General features: G+C 41.5%; 1 protein-coding gene across 2 annotated transcripts; it reads left to right on the forward strand.

Moving 5' to 3' along the window:
- The first annotated feature begins 6,902 nt into the window (after nucleotides 1-6,902).
- ash2l (ash2 like, histone lysine methyltransferase complex subunit) lies at nucleotides 6,903-18,111 on the forward strand. Of its 2 annotated transcripts, XM_004074478.5 has the most exons (17): nucleotides 6,903-7,046; nucleotides 7,598-7,664; nucleotides 8,097-8,242; nucleotides 8,312-8,400; nucleotides 8,477-8,571; nucleotides 9,281-9,376; nucleotides 9,495-9,590; nucleotides 9,709-9,784; nucleotides 12,711-12,728; nucleotides 14,531-14,630; nucleotides 15,241-15,458; nucleotides 15,539-15,706; nucleotides 16,907-17,100; nucleotides 17,185-17,277; nucleotides 17,349-17,447; nucleotides 17,521-17,580; nucleotides 17,668-18,111. In XM_004074478.5, the coding sequence occupies exons 1-17, from the start codon at nucleotides 6,988-6,990 to the stop codon at nucleotides 17,773-17,775; spliced, it is 1,782 nt and encodes a 593-aa protein (XP_004074526.1). In that variant the 5' UTR covers nucleotides 6,903-6,987; the 3' UTR covers nucleotides 17,776-18,111. The 2 variants fall into 2 exon arrangements, with proteins under 2 accessions (XP_004074526.1, XP_011479722.1); XM_011481420.4 differs by lacking the exon at nucleotides 12,711-12,728.
- The last annotated feature ends 594 nt before the right edge of the window (nucleotides 18,112-18,705 follow it).

An 18,705-nucleotide genomic window follows, 5' to 3' on the forward strand; every position in this document is an offset into this window, starting at 1 on the left:
TCCGCGTTTATAGGCAGCAAGCCCCCCCTCATAAAATTTAAATGTTATTTAAATCTGCTGCAATTCGCCCCGTGGGAACAATAGCACCCCCCCCCCCTCAAAGGTGAGGACACGTGGGCCCCCCGCAAGGGCGCTGCACAAAGTACCCGTCTCGCCTCAGCCAAAGAGGGGGCAGCGCGTCATCGGGTCCCGCCGGGCATCTGGTGGAAATGCGGCCTCCTTTTTCCCCGCCGTGTAGTCTTTTGTTGTCGCGCATGTCATTCTTTGCAAATGCGCGATTTTACGCCGGTAGGACACGTGAACGCGGCTTGTGATGCTAATTGATGGAGTTCTCAAAGGGAAAGTGGGAGCCTTTTCTTCTCCTTCCATGTTTCCAAAGACGCATTTGGGCCGTTAAATGCCTCTCAGGGAGGGGTCAATGAAGCCCCCCAGACGAGTTTATGACCATCTGATGATCACAGGAGCGCATCTGATCACTGCTGTGATCCAACACCAACCAAATTTCCTGGAAATAGAAAGTAGAAGCAGGTCTGGAGGTTCAGAACTTTAGCTTCTCTGCTGCAAAACATCTGGACAGCAAAGGAGCTAAAAACAACAACATTCAGAGAGCTTTTAAAGACCCACTCTGATGAAAATTGTGTTTTTGTCCTTTTTTCATTGTTCTGGTGATGGAGGAAAGACAATTAATCTCAAAATTGCATTTCTGAGAATTTCTTTATTTAACATGTTGTGAATCAGGAGCAGATAAAAAAGATTGTTTTATTAAGTAGAAAATACGCTGGGCGGGGCCACTTTCTCCCTGTTCCGCCCCCATTCTAATGCATTTACCTGCAGACAAATACATCCATGGACGTCTTTGTTTTCCTCGTCTGGGCTGGAGTCTGGATCTGAACTGTACGTCTGGATGGATCTGATATTGTTGCACCTATGATGTTAAGTTGGGGGTGTGAGGGGCTGTAAGGTAGCGGAAGAGAGTGCAAACAAAGGGATGATGGGAAATGATGGAAGGCTTACTCTGCGCCAACAAAGAAGACAAATCAAAATGAATCAATACAACATTAATTAAGTAAATGAATGTGCCAAAAATCACTAAAATATAAATGTGCCAATAATGAATTAGAATAGCAATTAATTTAATGTAAGCAACACATTTAATTATTTCATGTTTTTTGTTGCAGCATTTTGTTATTATCCGTCAAACTCACCTGTCAAAGTCAGTGGGCGGGGCTAATTCAAAACCAGCTAATTCTAGGAAATCAACCGTTCGGTGGGTAACCAATCAGGTGCCACAGGCCCCGCCCGCTTGACTTTGATGGGTGAATTTGACAGATGAAATCAATTCATAAAGTTCTGCCACATCAAACTATGAAATAATTAAGTAAATAGTGAAATAACTCAAACTTGTTGTTTTTTTTACACTGTCATTTTATTAAATAATGACACATTTTCCTTTTTTTGAAAACCTTTCTGTGTTTCACTTTAAAATCAACTTTTGTAAATGTTTTTTTTCAAGCAATCATGGCAAAAATAATGCATAAAACAAAACAATCAGCAGTTTTTCATTCATACAACAACTTATCAAACTTAGGATAATTAGATATTAAAACAAAGATTGCTTGAAAGGGAGTGGAAGGAAGCGAAATTCTATAATCCCACCCCTATTCTACCTTAACCATTTTATCACATGATTTATCATTATCCAGTTCATAACTTTTTATCAGATATCAATGCCTTACCAACACAGTTTCTGGTCATTACGAAGTAACAGCAAATGACATGACAATGATGAATTACTTGATAATTATGTAAAATAGACATAACTCTATTTTATATATGAATGTACCACATACAGATCAGTCACTACATCAGAAAATAGACATAACAAATCATGACTTTTTTTTGGCAAAATAAACAGTAAAGCATCAAAATTATGTAAAATGTAAGGTTTAATTTATGTAAAAATGAAGCCAAACAAGATTCAGCTGCTGGTTTCAATGATTTGTTTCTCTAACGTTCTTCTATAAAAAATACCAAACCATTTGGAGCCTCTGCCTTTAGGTTTTTCATTAACTACACTTTAAAGACACATTACTGCTGATGGTTTCCTAATAACCGCAGTAACCACTCCTCTCAGGGTAATGAAGAGTCCTGGGGGGGTTAAGAGTCGGGGGGATGTAAAGTTTCCCGAATGTGGCAGCTGCCGCTGTTCTCCCAGCTACAAAAACCCACAGAGAAGCTGGCATTGAAGGGACGAGAGAGGCCGTCCCATCAGGACAATTAGCAGATGTCTTCAGCCGGCCTGACCCGGCGTGACCCTGGGCTTTGTCTGCCACAACAAGGAGCTACATGGATGGACTCAGTTGGAAGCTGGTGCAGAAAAAGAGCTTAGAGGCGGAAGAAATGATTAACCGATCAGAATGCCGGCCGGCACTTGGACAGTGAGGGACGGATGCAGTCATGGTTTGATGTATTTGCTCAGGCACGAACTCCTGAACCGTTCCTCCTGAAAGGTGTCAATACATTTTTATCCTGGAGAAGTTAGAGCTTTGATGAGTTGAGAAAAGACTGTTGTAGAAGAGGTGAAGTGTCTCCTGAACTAAAAGACAAAGTCCAGTTGACTGATTGTTACCTTTGATGGAACCTTTTGATGAAGGAGAATCTCAGCAGACAATGCCATAAAGTGTTTAATGCAAATGTGTCCTCTGTAGAGGACATTTCTAAACCTGATTATCTTCCAACTACTGTATGTTTCTATTGGTATTTACAGATGTCCTCATCTGTGGCTTTTTCAATGACACCAAATGTGAAGGGGTGGGGCTCTGGACATTGTAGTTTTGGGTGGATTTAAAAAAAACACAGACTTTTAACCCTTTTGCTGTCTTAGATGACCCCCCCCCCCTTACATTGACGTGTTCTCCCTACCATGACAAAGGTGGATTACAGGTGGAAAGATTTCATGTAATCCATAGACACCAGTGAAGATCACAAATCATTGAAGAAAAAAGGCTCAGAGCACTGTCCAGTGGGTCTAGATGACCCAACTCCCAACGTTAAAGTGTCTAGGATAGCACAAGGGTTAATGTGGTAGTCGGAAGGATAACTAATTGAATTGTATGCTGTGAATGAAGCAGGACTTGATTGACTTGTATGAGGGGAATGTTTAAAGCAGATATACTTTTTGGTGGGGATCGCTCATCAAATTCACCTTCATTTTAGGTGAACAACCCCCCGTCCGGTTTACCTGACGGGGTTCACTTATGCACTTTGTGCCGATGCTCCATGGACTATCCAGAGGACCAAAAGGGAGTAAAGGATGTAAACTCTGCACATTAGGGCTAAAAACCTTCCACAGCATGAACCTGAATTCCCAGGATCTTAAGGCCGTGTCACACGGCCACTACTTGTGTTTTGCCCATTTTCCACATACGACATTTCCGTCTTTTGTGATACATGCGTGATTGACGTCATTCGTAAGTGTTTCTTGCATTCGTCAATGTGCGAAGATGTCCGCCTAGGGCTGGCCAACCCTGGTCTTTAAGAGCCTCAACCCCGCCTGTTTCCTAGTTCTCCTTGACCGTCTTTCTGCTGATTAGCTGACTCAAGTAAATCCACATCCTTGACTGATTGAACACACCTGCTTTAGGTCAGCATCAAGCAGTCCATTGAGAGCTGGAAATCATGCAGGGTTGAAGCTCTCGAGGACCAAGGTTGGTCAGTCCTGGTCTTTTCTTAAACATTTCAGAGTAAAACTATATCAACAAAAATGATCATGTGTTACTGTTGGGTTAAAACAACCTGCAACATCAGAATGACAACATAAGGAAAAAAAGACAACAGACCAAAGGTACCTTTTTACGAGGAAAACGAACAGAGATAATACCCAGCAACAATCTCTCTCCACTCTGGTGCATATTCTGTCACCTCCTCTTTTATTAAGTTTGTTGGTATTCCCTAATTTACATATGCGCTGAGCTCTAAGGAGGGGAAACAGATAAAACACAGCTGCAGCGCTATCAGAAAACATTCATTGCAACACGTCTGTCTATTCACAGTCTTCCCACATCATCTTTGGACCTGCAAAGTCATTTCTCACGGATAACTGACACAGAGAAGCCCTCGATTCCGGTCTTGACACAGATAACACACAGCCTTCACGCTGATGCTGGGAAGACGCTAAGATAGTCGGTCTCCTCCCATGAGTTTCACCTCCACCTTCCTGTGAAACAAACTTGGACACAGACGCTTCTGCATGCATGATTATATTACCTATATACTGTAGATAGGTAGTGCATAAAAGCAAATATGAGATAACTTAGATACGTTCTTCCAACAGTTGCCTTTGGCACACTAAAGAACACTTTTTTTGATGAAATATTTGTCATTTTCCTACCAGCAAGTGAGAGGACTCGGTCTCTGAGGCTCCGCCTTTCGCTCCTTGTGGGTGTCGCCCATTTCATGACGTCATCCTAGAGCCGGCCTTGGCAGCGTGTCTGTGTTTCGCCCACGAAAACAAACAACATCCAAACTTTTACACGGACGGATGTGCATATTGTTCATGTGAAATTGAAGTGTTTTAGCCGATCACTGCTAGCTCCACGGAGAAAGTGTGTGTGTGAGTTAGCTTGGGGGCGGGGCTGACAAGGCAGACTCTTCCTGGAAGGGGCGGTTCCTCACTTTGTGACGTCACAGTGTGAGAACCCACTAGTTTTCGTGATTTGGGAGGGGCTGGTGCTCAGAGAGCAGGTTTTTAGAGGAACATTCAGAGATGCGTGAATGGATTAAGATGCCGCTTTGGGGTTGTTTTTTGTGAGGAATTGACATTATAATACACTTAAAAGGTCCAAAAGTGGATTTTGTATGGTTTAGTTCCTTTAAGTCAGGGGTGTCAAACTCATTTTCACTGAGGGCCACATCAGTATAGTGGTTGTACTCAAAGGGCCAGATATAACTTAAACATGTAACTAAATGTAATGAAAAATAATTCCTTTTACATTTTAATCTGTCAGGTTAGGTTATATGGACAGTGTTTAAGAACTAATGTATAGTTGCCCAATCCTATATTTCAAGTCCCCCTAGATAGAAATTAAAAGCTTTTATGCTCTCGCGGGTCACATAAAATGACATGGCGGGCCACATTTGACCCGCGGGCCTTGAGTTTGACACATCTTCACCTCTCACGTGTTTGTTTTTGTCCAGACGATGAAGCAAAAATTTGTTTCAAAGAACAATTATAGTGTTAGCGTACATCACCACCGTCGTGAAACACAAACTGAGACTTTCCAGATATTTTTGTCCATTAAGATAAACTTTGTGTAACACCTCTGACTTTCACAGCAGCCTCTGATGCCTGAGGAAGTGTTTTATGGTGCCGTGGCTTTAATCCTGCAGTATTTTCCAAAGCTAAACTAACTTTAGTGCATTTACTTTAGATGAAATTTCATCTAAACAATACAGACTGACTCAAACGGATTCTCTGCTGACATTCCTGACTTCACAGATGTGTCTCTGCTGGAGGAGGAAGGAGGAGGAGAAGCCTCTGATCTGCCTAACAATGTCTTTACAGCAGCACCCAGGGGTGCTTTCAGCATCCTCACTCTGCTTTGTGCCACGTCCAACGGCACACTTGCCTTTGTGTTGGCTGTGTTTTTAGTAGGTCTGGAACGCCGCCGCAAACGTTTTAATAACTCTGTGAACATGGGGTGGTCTGCCGTCCTCACAAAGACTCTGTTTTGCTGCTTCTTACGTCTGACAACTGTAATCTAAAGGAGGAAAGGAAACGGGCGTTTGCACATCTGAAAATCAGGCAGCGGATGTAAAAGTCAGGGACAAACAACGCATATGAGCTTAAAGAAGTGTGTCTTGGTGCAAACGCCTTTTAATCGTCTTTATTTAAGGTTATTACAGGTTCGATGCATTAGGATTCTTTGTCTTATTCCATCATTAAAACATTTCACAGCTTTTTATTTCACAGTTGAAGATGTCAAAGAAATATCAAAAGATTCCAAATGAAAAAATTATTGGTATTTAAAAAATGTGGCAGATGCAGGTTAGAAAAATTTAACCCGTTTATGGTGACAAATTTCAATTACCTAATTTAATGGGACCTAAATGCTACAGTTCTTTTTACCCATCTAGCAGATAAAAACAAAACTAAATCTTGTTATTAAATATAAATAAACATTAAAAATGAAATGTTTAAATTTTACAGCACTTTTCACAGAAAAAGTGTTTCACAAAAGGAAAATAATAGAATAAAACAAACAAGAAATTATAAAAATTGTCCCATGCATGAAAAGTCAAAGGCTCTTCTGAATTAAAACATTTTATCTCGTATTTTAAAACACTCAATGGAGTCGATGTGTCTTAATAACAAAGCTGGCAATTCTCAATTAATATCATTTTTACCATGCTTTTTCAATTGTAATTGGTCTTTTTCACAATTAAGTTTTACAATGCATTTCCTTTAACCAAAAGTGGTTCACTTGAAGTTTATTTTGTTAAATATACTCGAGTATAAGTATAAGTAGTGCTAATATACTTATGAGCGGTGTACGAAATATACTAACCGACTACTTTTTCAGATTACATTGGAACATTTTGAGTTTACAATATATGGATAGCATATAAAAAGTTAACTTCAAACATACTGCATCACTTTTAGTATATAAACTAAGTATTCTTGTAGTACAATCTCTGTTCATTAAAGGGTGCTGAATTGGTCAAATAAAGGGATACCAGATCACAGAACCAATAGATGGATTTCAGTGTTTAACCTAATTCTAATTCAAAGTCTCTAAAAATTTTAAAAATTGTATTATTACCTAGAAAGTAACTGAAACTACAGGATTCTTTAAAGAAGTTAAAAAAAAAAACCTTCTCACAGGTTCACTTGTGTTTCAGACAAAAATGCACCAGAGGTGTCACTGTTGAGTCACGGAGCAGTAGTCTCGCGAGACTTCAGTTTTGTTTTCATTGATTCCCACTGTCATGGCGTCTGAAGTGGAGGCGGGGAGCGCTGGTCCACCGGAGCCGGAGGTAGGAGAAGGGTAAGTCCTCTTTACGCGATGCCGTTTTGAAGTTATTGTACATTAAAATTACACAATTTCAACGTGGATGGAACAAACTAAACATCAGGTCGGCAGGTTTTTTCATTGAAGCCGTAAGCTAAAAGGCTAGCTAACTAGCGTTAGCATCATCATGCCTCAGACCCACAAAACGTTAAAATTGAGTTTATTTAAATAAAGCTTTTATTTTGGATCTGTAAACGGGTTTATCAGTTTATTTTCAATGTTTTATCGGTGTCATAAGTCAATCATTTTAAAAGGATGAAACGACGTGACCATACACACAGAGAGACACACACAGTCACACACGTTTTCATAGTTAACTTAAGTTAAACTTGCACTGCTGGATCTACATTACTTTGTATGTTAGTTATTTATAACCGGTTTACTGCATTTATTGCCAATGAGGCCTAAAATAGGTTTGCACTTTATTTAATTGAGAATATGACAAATAAGAGGCATGATAGCCCACTATATCATTCACACAAGATGCTTTTTATTTATGAAATATGAGTGAAGCTCTGTCTCTTCAGGGATGCTTCCTTTGGAGAACCACCAGTCAGCATGGACACAGAGTCTTCAAATGGCAAGGAGGGAACGGTACATTCTCATTTTCCTTTTTTCTGAAGGATCTGGTTTGGTTTATTTTTGTTAATTCACCGTGTGTTTAAGTCTGATATTTCATTATATGTTTCCTAAAACCACTGTAAGATTGAACAGACCTGAGGAAAGAAGGACATTTCTTCTGGTTCAGTCTTTCCTCTCCTGTTGCAGTCGATCCACAGAGAGCTGTTGTCAGTGGAGGTGTGACTTTGAGTGCCGTTAATTGTGTCACTTTCAGCTAATGAACGGAAAAGTTGTCTGTAGAAGAAGATTAAAACTTTGTTCTTTTTCAGTTTGTTCATCTCTCTGAAAGATGATGAGCTTGAGTGTGAGAGCTTTGACCTGAAGTTGGGATGTTTCATCCACTGGAGCGGGCAGCTCTTGGGGCCTTGAGGTTGTGATTCTGACGGGTGATTTGTGTCGTTTCAGGAGACGGCGGGCGAAGGCTCAGAGGCCGCCGACGCTCTCATCGGTTCGGGGGATGAGGAGAGCGGGCGGCAGTTGGGGGACGTGGAGCTGCAGTGTGCTCTGTGCATGAAGTGGTTCACCGCCGACACCTTCAGCATCGACACGGCGTACGTTTTTAGGCCTCCAGCAGCTGTGCGTCACTGACGGCTTCACCAACTCCTCCTCTTCCTCCTCAGAACCTGTCTCCCCTTCATGACCAACTACGTGTTCCACTGCAACGTGTGCCATCACAGCGGCAACACCTACTTCCTCAGGAAACAAGCAAGTGGGTATTCCTCAGGTTCCCTTCAGGCCCCCCTCCCTCTAAGTTCCTTCGTAAACCGACCTGTTTTCTCCGACAGACCTGAAGGAAATGTGTCTCACGGCTCTGGCAAACCTCACCTGGAGGTCCAGAACGCAGGACGAGCACCCAAAGACCATGTTCTCCAAAGACAAGGTGGGTTCCTCTGACGGAAGACGCCATCGTTGATGCGTCTGACAGAACAAACGTTCTCTGTTTGCAGCGCTGCAGTTTTTTCCATTTAAGCTGGAAACAGAAGTGAAGCCAAAAGTTCAGAGTTCATACATTTCCGGCGTTAGTTGGTGTCGGCTGGAAGCTCAGAAACGAAACTTTATGATTATTATTTGTAGTGTTTATTTATGCAATTTTCATCTTTACCTTTTTTCATAATTTCTGTGTTCTTCTGTAATTTTTGTTACGTTTGATCCCATTTTTATTTCTTCTTGTTGTTTTCAGCCAGAAATTTTGTAATTGTCTCATTTTGTAATACTTTTGTATTGTTTCTTCAGTTTTAATGGATTTTTAGACTGAATTTATCTGTTTTTAAACAAAACTTTAGCCAAACTACGTTTTTTTTCATGAGATTTTAAAACAATATTTAGACAAACAAGTTGGGATCAAGAAAGCATGACTTAATTTTAGTTTCCTTCTAAAACATATTTTCTGTTTTGCTCTAGACAAATTTCACTTTTATATAAATAAAATTATAATAAAAACTTAATATTTAAGGTGGAAACATCACAATTTTCTTGATTCTTTTAATTTTCAATGAACTTTCAAGGGCATTTAAAGAGGAATGACTTTGTTTGAGGGTTGAACGTGTCAGTCAGACCGGGTCCTCGTGGATCCTCTCTCCGTTCTTCAGGACATCATTCCCTTCATCGATAAGTTCTGGGAGTGCATGACGACTCGGCAGCGACCGGGGAAGCTCACGTGGCCCAACAACATCGTGAAGACGATGGTAAAGAAACGTTTCCTCCTGCCAGACGTTCGGCTTCTGTTTGCGTTTCTGAAGAAGGATCAAAGTAACTGAAGGTCGTCGCTGCTGCTGCTTTTTTGCTGTTTTTGGGGGTTCTCAGAGCAAAGAAAGAGACGTTTTCCTGGTGAAGGAGCATCCCGACCCCGGCAGTAAAGACCTGGAGGAGGAGTTCCCCAAGTTTGGTCTGTTGGATCAGGTATTTCCTGCTCAGCACACTTTCCCACAATAAGACCTCTTTTATTTTCTCCAACGAGCATTTCAGTTTCACACAGAGCTGTTTGGGTGGAGACCTAATGTTCCTGTGTTTCCTGCAGGATCTGGGGACCATCGGACCGTCGTACGACACGCAGAAACAAAGCACCGGGACCCCCACAGCCGGAGGCCTGAACGGTGAGGATCCAAACCTGCAAACATTTAAGCCCAAAACTCTATCAGCACGAATGGAGCTGGGATCAAGGTGGATGCTTCTGGGGGGGTCTCCTCCCCTCCTGCTTTGGCTCTTTAGCCTCATTCTTTACTAACAGTCATCATCCATCATCAACAGAAGCAGATTAACAATTACAAAAGTGGAATTTATGGAGAGGAAAAACCAGCAATTAAAAGTTTTTAGCCGTGTTGAACTGCTCACTATAAACTCCACAGTTACCATGGTGACGTCCTGCAAAAGGCTAAAGCTGTTAGTTTTTGGACCGTGATGAACTCATTTTACCAAGAGGTTAAGAAACAGAATGAAACGGATCAATGAAGCTGATTAGGTGCAAGTTTTTTAGAACTCGACTCAAAATGATGAGCTTCAGAAAAATCCGCTCATCACAAGTCTTTGCTGATGGATTTTGCCAAAAGAACCCATTGTTATTATTATTTGTGGCATTTATTGAATTTTTTAACTTCCCTAAAAAAGATAAAGAAAAAAGAAAGTCTGTTTTATTTTATTTCCTTTCAACATAAAGTTCTTGACAAAGACAGAAGTTAAAACACCAAAGAGTCATAAAACTCAACAGACCAGGGATGTCTGAACCTTTTGCAAAGAGGCTCAGATTTGGTGAGGTGACGACATTCTTTGATCTATTTTAATTACTAGACAACATTTCATTTCAGTGGCATACTTTCTTCACACGGAACACAAATGCAGCAAAATATGTTTTTACCCAAACTACTGTGGATTTGTTTGATTTTTGCTCCGTTCATTCTCATTTCCGTGTAGCTTGTCGTGGTTAACGTAGCCCACCTGGTTGTGCCTTTTGGATGTTGATCTCCTTGGAAACAGCCTCGCTCTCTTGGCATATTTGGTAGACACAGTGGTTTTGTATTTCACAGAAATCATGTACCGATTTCCACTCGTCCTGGAAACAGTGACCCTCACTGTCAACATTTCCTTTTTTTATTTACTGTTGATATTTTGGAAATGTGTTTCAAAGAAGGGTCACAAGGCGATTTTACCACGGCTTTACAACGGCTTACAACCCTATTTACACCCAGTTTTTAAAAAGATCTGGGGGCCGCGTATGATTGATTCAATTAATGGAGCCTGCGGGCCGTTGGCCATTTGGACGTGGGCCGCATTTGGTCTTTGGGGCCTACATTGGAGACGCCTGGAATAGACACAACAGTAAATAACACAACAATAAAACAACAACGACAATTAAAAAACAAACATCAATGGAACAAAACGCCGTGGCTAAAAGTTTGAGAGCGATTAAAAATGTACTGAAAATACTGAAAAGCCAAACAAATAAATATATAAAATTTTAATTTACATTTAAGAATCTCCACTGAGGCTGAAACTCTCAGATCCTCAGGTAACATATTTCACAAACAAGGACCAAAAAAAACGAGGCCTAGCTATGAGTCGTGGTGCCCACAACACTTTTGCTATAAAAAGTTACACCTTCACTTTTGATGGGTCATGTTTTTTAATCCGCTATGATATACTCGACAAAAAGTACTTGTTATAAAAAAATAGTTTAAAACATGACAACACATTATAAATTAGAGTGGTTGTCTTTGAGTTTCAACTGTGATATGTGTAACAAAATAAAATAGAAGAACATAGGAAGTTCCTAAAAAACACGCTCAAAAATGACAGAAAAATTAAGAATTTGAGAACAAAAATTCCTAAAAAATAATAAAATGACACTACAAAATTTGGTCTTTGGTCCACCCGTTCCTGGGACTCGTGAGACTTTCCTGGTCAAGGCACAGACTCAACACGCGACGGATTGAAATTCACGTAAATAGTTTTGCTCGGGTGAAAATCACCCGAGCGATGGTGCTCTAGGGTTAAGAGAGCAAAACCCGAGGATCTGAGGGTTCTGGAAGGTTCTTAAGGACTGAGGATATCTGATAAACGGGAAGGTCCCGGTCCATTAACGGCATTTAAAAACTAGAAGGAGAATCTTCAAATCAATCCTGAAGCTGACGGGCAGCCAGTGCAGAGACGTTAAGACAAGAGTGATCCATTAGTCAAGTCTGTACGTGATCCAAGCACGGATTAAAGTCTCTGTGCTGATTCTGGAGAGGAACGGTCTGACTGGCAACCTGTTTTTAAATGGGGAAAAAAAGATCCTTAGTTGTGTTTGAGATGTGACTTTTGAAGTTCAGATCTACATAAAAGAAAACCTACCTACATTTATGCCAGAGTTTTCAAGTTTGAGTGTGGCTTCTTTTCATAGTTTATACACACTTTTTATCTAAATCTTACACAGTTGTGCGTTATTTTTGTCAGATGCAAACGCACATTTTTGGCTTTCCACGACCGTTCATGCACGTACCACTGATGTGTAACTTTTACGGCGCACAGATCTCCTTAAAATGATGTAATTGATGCACAAATTTTGGGCCAGACTTGGCTTTAATGCTTTTTTTATGTGATCTTTGTGTGGTTCTTTCGTACTTTTGTGGTTTTCACGGGGTTCGTTTGTGAAAATGTCACATAAAGGCCACAACTTTTCTCACCTTTTTCACGTATAACCAATTTGCATCCGTGCAATGTGAACAAAATGTTCTTAGCGGCTGATGGACACGGCCTTAAGTCATCAGGAGACATGGTCACGTAGAGCTGTGCATCATCGGCATAGCTGTGGAAGTCTTCAGGTTTCCTTCAGTAGGAAATGGCATTAACGTGACTTAGATTATTACTGTCCTGGCTTCCTGTTTTGAAGGCTGTTTTCAAAATAAAAGCAAATGGAACTGCGTCAGTTCAGCAGGTAACCAGCAGGGGGCTTGTTTTGAAAGTGAGGTTGTACCCATAGTCCTGCAGAATCGCCTCAAACTGATGGATTTGCCGCTGAAGTGACCGTGTGTGCGTTTTTTCCAGGTGGATCTTCTTTCTCAGGTGAATATGTGACGTTTCTTCATCTGCAGCTGATCACTGTCTCTGTGTCTTGTTACCCCCCTTTCCTCCCACCCGGACAGAAGTTGGCCTTGAGTCTCCAATCATGCCCCCCCCACTTTTTATATTGAACCTAAATGGTCCTCAAAGAGCAACTTGGGGGCAACTTCATCCACATGCAGCCTCCTTGTCTCTGCATCCTTGTAGCCCCTCCCCGCTGCATCTGTTTACCGCTGCCCCGCCCCAAGCTCCTCCCACGTGTCTGGCTTGCTGCTAACGGGCTTCAAAAAGCTGCTGAACGGCGCTCTGTCCTCCACGACAGCTGACGGATTAGAGCGCTGTTTTTGATCCACTGTTGCCTCATCTGCCCCCTCCCCCAGAAATGTTCACTATTTTATGGTTTTGGGCCAAAATTAGGGTGTTTTTGTGTGACTTTAATTAAAACAATGACAGTAAAATACTTGAAATTAAAAAATCAATTTCGTGATTAAAACAAAATTAGAATTTTGAAGTTTTCTCAAATCTTGCTCCAGGCACTTAAACGCTGACTCTCCTGGATCAGAAACCAATCAAAATAGATTTTTCTAGATTGTTTCTGCTTTTTTGTGTCTTTTGTCTGCTTGTGTTAACCTGAAAGCTGCTTCTTTGTGTGTCTTTACAGCGATGAACAACATTTAGATCTTTACTGCTTTCTGTGTTTTGTTGGATTCTCTGGTTTTTGGTTTAAATCTTTCAATGAATCCAAGATTTGATATAAGTTCATTTAAGAAAATACTTGAGTTTTTTTTTATAAACAGTTCTTCCCAAAACCAAAAAATCCACTTTTCAAAAGTTCTTTAGTTAATTTTCAATCGTTAACATTTTGGGTAAATGATTGAAAATCAAGCAGCTTAATTTTATTACTTTTTAAACCTATTTTTAGGCATTAAAGTCCCACTCCGATCATCTTTTGACCTATTTTCACTGGGTTCTTTTAATCAGGATTATGCTTTTTTAGCCAAAATCTAACTTGTGCCATTTTTTTTAGGACAAAGTTTCTGCAGAGCAGCAGAGGAAGGTTATTAGATATTCACCTCTGAGTTGGGGGCTTTCCGTTCCCGTCACCCATAACTGAGAGCTCTATGTTTGCACTCCAGCTAGCTTACAGCCCCTCACAACCCCAACATAACGTTAGCGGTGCCACGAGAATGGCGAGCTATATTGGAGCCATCACGCTGTACAGTTTAGATCCACAGTCCAGCTCAGACAAATATGTCTGTAAACGAATGCATGAGGATGGGGCGGAGCCGGGAGCTTGTTGCCCCGCCCAGCGTATGTTCTACATCACAAATACGATCTTTTCATCTGCTCCTAATCCAAAACAATTGGAAAAAAAATACTCATAAATGCAATTTTAAGCTTAATTTTCCCACTTTATGCCACAAGAACACCATTTTCATCGGAGTGGGTCTTTAGATAAATTAGTATTTATTAGCTTAAAAGGCTCTAAAACGGATTAAGCAAACTGAATTATCTTCACTTTAGAAATATTTTTGTTAATTCATTAGTTTCCTTCAAAGCAACATAAACAGATTCCAATGAATGTATCACCTCAGTTTAGTTTAAATCCATATTTTCAAACATATTTGATGGAAACCAAATCAATATTTAATCTCTGACAAACTGAACTGATGGATTCTGTTTGGGCACTTTAAGCTGCAGCAGCAGCCTGGCGGCGTCGCCTGCATGTCGTCTCCGCCGCTGACGGCCCACTTGTGCGTCTTTGTGTGTTTTCACGCCGTTCACTTTGTGGTGTTCTCCTGAAGGTGCTCTGGCCCCCGGTCCGGGAAAAGGCAGAGGAGCCAAGCGCAAACAGCAGCAGCAGCAGGAGGGCGCGGCTGCAGGGGCGGCGAAGAGGACGCGCAGGTACGCCGCAGAAATCCACCCTTAAGTCCCCGGGAAAGGTTTTTTCCTGGACAAACATCAGATCCTCTGACCGGCTGCAAACACAGCAGCTTTTCAGGAAAGTGTTGAAGACTTTCCATGCTAGAGCAAAATATCCCTTCCTAAACTATGGAGGTTAATATTTATATTAATCGTTTGTGTTAAACTAAGGCTTATGCAAAAGTTTTGCAAACCCCGTTGTGAGGTTTTAACTTTGATTCTTGACTTAAAGGCTTTCTTTGGTTGTTTTCACCCTTCTAGTTGTAACTGACAGATCTGATCAAAGGTCTTCACTACTTCAGCCTTCACAATAAAAGCTGTTGAGGATTCTGAATAGAAAAATTCACGTGTTTCTGCAGGAAAGGGTTGTGATTTTGGTATGAATGCTTTAAACTCCTCAGATCTTGTGTGTTTTTCTCCCCGTTTCCTTCAAAAATCATTCAAACGCTCAGAAGCTTCAGTTACAGAATGAACAGAAACGATATGAGGGCATGCAGACCTCTGACTGGGACGGTCAGGGTTTTTGTGGTGCCGTCTTCTTCCAGGAAACCCCTTGAGCAGTGAAGGAGCGTTTCTCCATCCTCTGTTGCAGTGACCCTCTGTTCTCCGCCCAGCGGCTGCCTCCTCACGGTTACCCACTCGAGCATCCTTTCAACAAAGACGGTTACCGTTACATTCTGGCGGAACCGGACCCTCACGCTCCGGACCCGGAGAAACTGGAGCTGGACTGCTGGGCCGGCAAACCCATACCCGGGGATCTGTACAGGTCCTGTTTGTATGAGAAGGTGCTGCTGGCCTTACACGACAGAGGTGCACAGAGAGGCAGTTTGACCATCTCCAGGCTTGTTTTCAGGAGTCACGATCTTGTGTTTTGTTTTTATGCTCTGCAGCACCGCAGCTGAAGATTTCAGATGACCGGCTGACTGTTACCGGGGAGAAGGGCTACTCCATGGTCCGGGCCTCACATGGAGTCCGGAAAGGCGCCTGGTTCTTTGAAGTGACGGTAGACGAGATGCCTGCAGAGACGGCCGCCCGACTCGGCTGGTCTCAACCTCTCGGTTCGTATCTCGAAACATTGATTAAAAGTCGTACTTTAGCAGTTTTTCACTGATTTGGCGTGTTAAGTTAGCATTTGTAATAGTGCTCAGCTTCTTTTTTTGGCTAATTTTATAAATTAGCAAATAATCCTGTAGAAAGCCTCAGCTGTAGTCCTAAAATATGAGCAAAAAACAAAATTAAAAAAAAAATTTGTACTTAAAAAAATTAAAACGTCCAATTGTGCCAGTCACAATTTTTTTTTAAAAAATCCCGACTTTAAAGTCTTACATTTTACAAGATAGAAGTCGTTACTGTAAAATTCCAAGAATAAAGTCGCATCTTTTCATAGACTAAGTTTATGACTTCAAAAATCCCTGAGAAAAATACCAAAGTTGTCTGTTTATCGGTGTCATGCTCAAAGACGCTGTATAGATTTCAAAAAGGAAGAAAGTCTGATCCTTTTGGTGACTTAATCACTTTATTATTACCTTTATTATTAGCATAAGAACACTGCAAATGCTGAAAACTGGGCCTCTTCAGACAAAAGCGTCACACGGACTTAGAGGAGATTTTGTCTTTGGTGGAGGAAGAAAGGATGGAAGTGGACAGCTGCAGAGATACCGATGTCTTCATCAACGGGCTGCAGAGATCCTGCAGACCCCCCATCAATGAACAAAATATATGTAAACCATAAATCACACAAAGGAGCTTCCAAACATTTGTAATTTGTTTGTATCAGCGTGACCAACCTGAGTGTACAAAAAGTCGGTCTGCGGCTGCACGTGAGGTTCACTTTGACTTAAATCTCACAATATAATAGTTTATTTTGTAATAAATATATTTATTGTTGGCCCTAATACTCCTTCGGAAAGCCGAAGATTACATGTTTTTTTTTTAACTAAATGCAATACATATACACTTGTATAGCATCCTTCAGCACAATATTTAACTTGCTAAGTTTGTATTTAGCATTTATATTAGCATTTGTAGCAGTGTTCAGTCTCTTTTTAGCAGTCTTATGTAATTGAAAACATGCTAATCTTACCTGCTAGCAATGCATTCTTCAGCTTTTTGTCAAGTTTAAAAATATTTGATCAGCTAATTTAGTTTTTATCATTTTATTATGTAACATAAAGCCTTTTTTTATTTAGAAGGTTATCCTGTAAAATAGCAGGAAGTGAAGCCCACTAAATGGGCGTGGCTTTGTGTTTTCTTTGCAGGGAATCTCCAGGCACCTCTGGGTTACGACAAGTTCAGCTACTCGTGGCGCAGTAAAAAGGGCACCCGGTTTCATCAGTCCATCGGGAAGCACTACTCCTCGGGATACGGCCAGGGCGACACGCTCGGCTTCTTCATCGAGCTGCCGGACGGCACGGAGACGGCCAGGTCTCTGCCCGACACCTACAAAGACAAGGTAGCTGCCGTTTTCTCCACAACCAGAACCACATCAGCTTTGTTTTCCACGTCCTTTGACTAAAAAGTGTGTCTGGTTTTTCAGGCGCTCATCAAGTTCAAGAGCTACTTGTACTTCGAGGAGAAGGACTACGTGGACAAAGCAGAGAAAGCGCTCAAAGCCACGAGCCCCAGCAGAGTGAGAGCTGCTCCTCGACGTCGGTCCAGATAGAAAACCTGCTTCTGTTCACGTCCCTGTCTGCGTTTCAGATGATTTTCTACAAGAATGGAGTGAGCCAAGGCGTTGCCTTCGAAAACCTCTTTGAAGGGATCTACTACCCGGCGATCTCCCTCTACAAGAGCTGCACGGTCTGACCTCACGCCGACCTCCAGCCTCTCAGTTTTCGTTCGCGTCTTTTATCTAGCGCTGCTTTTTCCGTAGGTCTCTGTCAACTTTGGTCCACATTTCAAGTTTGCCCCAAAGGACGTCCAGTACCAGCCGGTGAGATCCTGGACCTCCTGACCTCTCAGCTGCAGCTCCTCTCTCTCCCTCCCTTCAATGCCTTGTTGTTGTGTTTTTTCTTGCCAGATCAGCGACATGGGCTGGGGGGCGGTGATCGAGCACACGCTGGCAGATATGCTGTACCATGTGGAGACGGACGTGGACGGGCGCCGCAGCCCGCCCTGGGAGGGATAAAGTCAGTCAGAGCAGATCTTCAGACAGCAGGACAGTGCAGGTGAAGGCGGCTTCCTTTCAGCTTCCTGTGGCATTAATTCAGCCTCAGAAGGTCAGATCTACCTGAGTTTAAGCTCCAGGCGGACGGCTGTAACCGTCCGTCCTCACGGGAGGTAAATATTAACATTTAGAGAGAACTTACTGGACGTTGTACAAACATCACTTTAGGTGGCTGTTCTGCAGGTGAAAGCCTGTCGTAGCTTTCTCTGTTTTTCTAATTTCATTTGGTTGTCATGGTGTGCCAGTTCTTCACTGTTTTATACTTTGGATTAAATAAAAAAAACTGCAACATGGAAACTTTTGCTTTGACTTTGATGGGAAAAATAATAATTTAGAAAAATACTTGGAGAAATTGTGTTTTTTTTTAAGTGTAATTCATTTGAGGCTGTGACATTACAGTGATTAAATAACTGATTTGGGAGCACAGTGGTATAGTGGTTAACACTCTCATATCACAGCGAGAAGGTTCAAATCCTGTGTGGAGTTTCTATATTCTCCTCGTGTCCAAAAATACGCTTCATCGGTTAATTGAAGATTCTTAGTTGCGATTGTGTGACTGTGTGGCCCTGCAACACTGTCACACAATGATGCTGGGATAGGCTCCAGCATCATTGTGACCCCAAAAGTTATCCAGCGGCTTCAGATATGGATGAATAGATAGATGGATGGATGACAAGTGATTTACTAAACTAGGAATTATCTGAAGACTGTATAAAAAAATTTAATTTGAAGTACAATAATGCCAAACCTTAAAAATATTTGATTACCTCTCACAGAGCACAACTTAATGTTAGCTTAAATATAGCTAACATTAAGGCTGCACGATACGAGGAAAACTCACAATATGCGATATTAGGGATCAATATTGCGATGACGAAATGACTTGCGACC

The sequence above is a fragment of the Oryzias latipes genome, chromosome 12 (genome assembly GCF_053564925.1).
Source record: "Oryzias latipes strain Hd-rR chromosome 12, Olatipes_Hd-rR_3.1".
NCBI lineage: Eukaryota > Metazoa > Chordata > Actinopteri > Beloniformes > Adrianichthyidae > Oryzias > Oryzias latipes.